Source organism: Alligator sinensis, unplaced genomic scaffold (genome assembly GCF_000455745.1).
Source record: "Alligator sinensis unplaced genomic scaffold, ASM45574v1 scaffold850_1, whole genome shotgun sequence".
In the NCBI taxonomy this organism is placed as follows: domain Eukaryota; kingdom Metazoa; phylum Chordata; order Crocodylia; family Alligatoridae; genus Alligator; species Alligator sinensis.
In genome coordinates, this window is record NW_005842742.1 from 218,434 (window position 1) to 219,295 (window position 862).

General features: G+C 63.7%; 2 protein-coding genes across 7 annotated transcripts in view; both read right to left on the reverse strand.

Annotated features, from left to right (window-relative positions):
• The window catches only part of ETHE1 (ETHE1, persulfide dioxygenase), a 3,210-nt gene extending 3,136 nt beyond the window's left edge, over nt 1-74 (reverse strand). Inside the window, exon 1 of the mRNA XM_006034492.3 lies at nt 63-74. Within this exon, the coding sequence (XP_006034554.1) occupies nt 63-74 (12 nt within the window). The remainder of the gene's footprint in view (nt 1-62) is intronic.
• Nucleotides 7-862, reverse strand: part of XRCC1 (X-ray repair cross complementing 1) — a 6,446-nt gene continuing 5,590 nt past the window's right edge. For all 6 annotated transcript variants that reach the window (XM_014525092.2, XM_014525093.2, XM_014525095.2 and 3 more), the window contains 2 exons: nt 760-835; nt 7-647 (listed from right to left, as the gene is read on the reverse strand). In XM_014525092.2, coding sequence (XP_014380578.2) covers nt 534-647; nt 760-835 — 190 coding nt within the window. In that variant the 3' untranslated portion in view covers nt 7-533. The remainder of the gene's footprint in view (nt 648-759; nt 836-862) is intronic.

An 862-nucleotide genomic window follows, 5' to 3' on the forward strand; every position in this document is an offset into this window, starting at 1 on the left:
CCTAGCTCTGCTCCTTTCTGGGGGAAGACAACCCAGGTGTCCTGGTGCCCCTCACTCCTGACCCACAGCCCCATCACGATACTGCTGCCCGGCTTGCCACAACTGAATTTAATTTAGAAAAACCAGCAACTGCCCCCAAAGCGGGGGGTGAGGCGATCACCCCGCAAATCCATCCAGCCTTGGATCCTGGGGGCAGAGGGCACAGAGGGGACCCAGGCATTGGGGACCCACGAGAAGCACCCCCCACTAAATCCCTTAGGCACAAACCCACCACAGGCCAGCCTGTTTTAGCAAACCCAGACTTCAGGGGGAACAGCCAGACAACCTGGGAGTACGGGGCTGTGCCACCTCAGGCATCCAGGACAGAGAGTGATGCACAGAACCCAGGCATCCAGGGGCAGCTGGCAGACCCTGGCAGCTGGGGTCTGGGTACAAGGCAAGCCAGAGAAGGGGGGTAAAACCCCCTCCTTGGGGATCAGGTGGCCCCGCCCCCAGCGGGAGGGGTCACGGTCGACCTTAGCCCCACCCCATCCCTAGGCGCAGGGCCCCACAGTGAATGGCTGGTATGGGACCAGGCGGCGGCGCCGGCCGCAGGTGAAGATCCAGCGTGGGCGCACGAAGGCCAGGCCGGCATGGGCGTGCAGCGCCTGGGGGGTACACACACACACACACACACACACGTTAGGAGCCCAGAAGTCCAGGACAGCCCCTTCCCCTTCCTGGAGCAGAAGGGACCCCAGGTGTCCAGTGCCCACTCACCTCCTCAAAGGCCTGGTCCCAATCCTGTGCGGTGACAACATAGTTGACACGGTCGTTCATGTAGTCCTCCAGCTCCCTGGGGGGGGGGGGGGGGGGGGGGGGG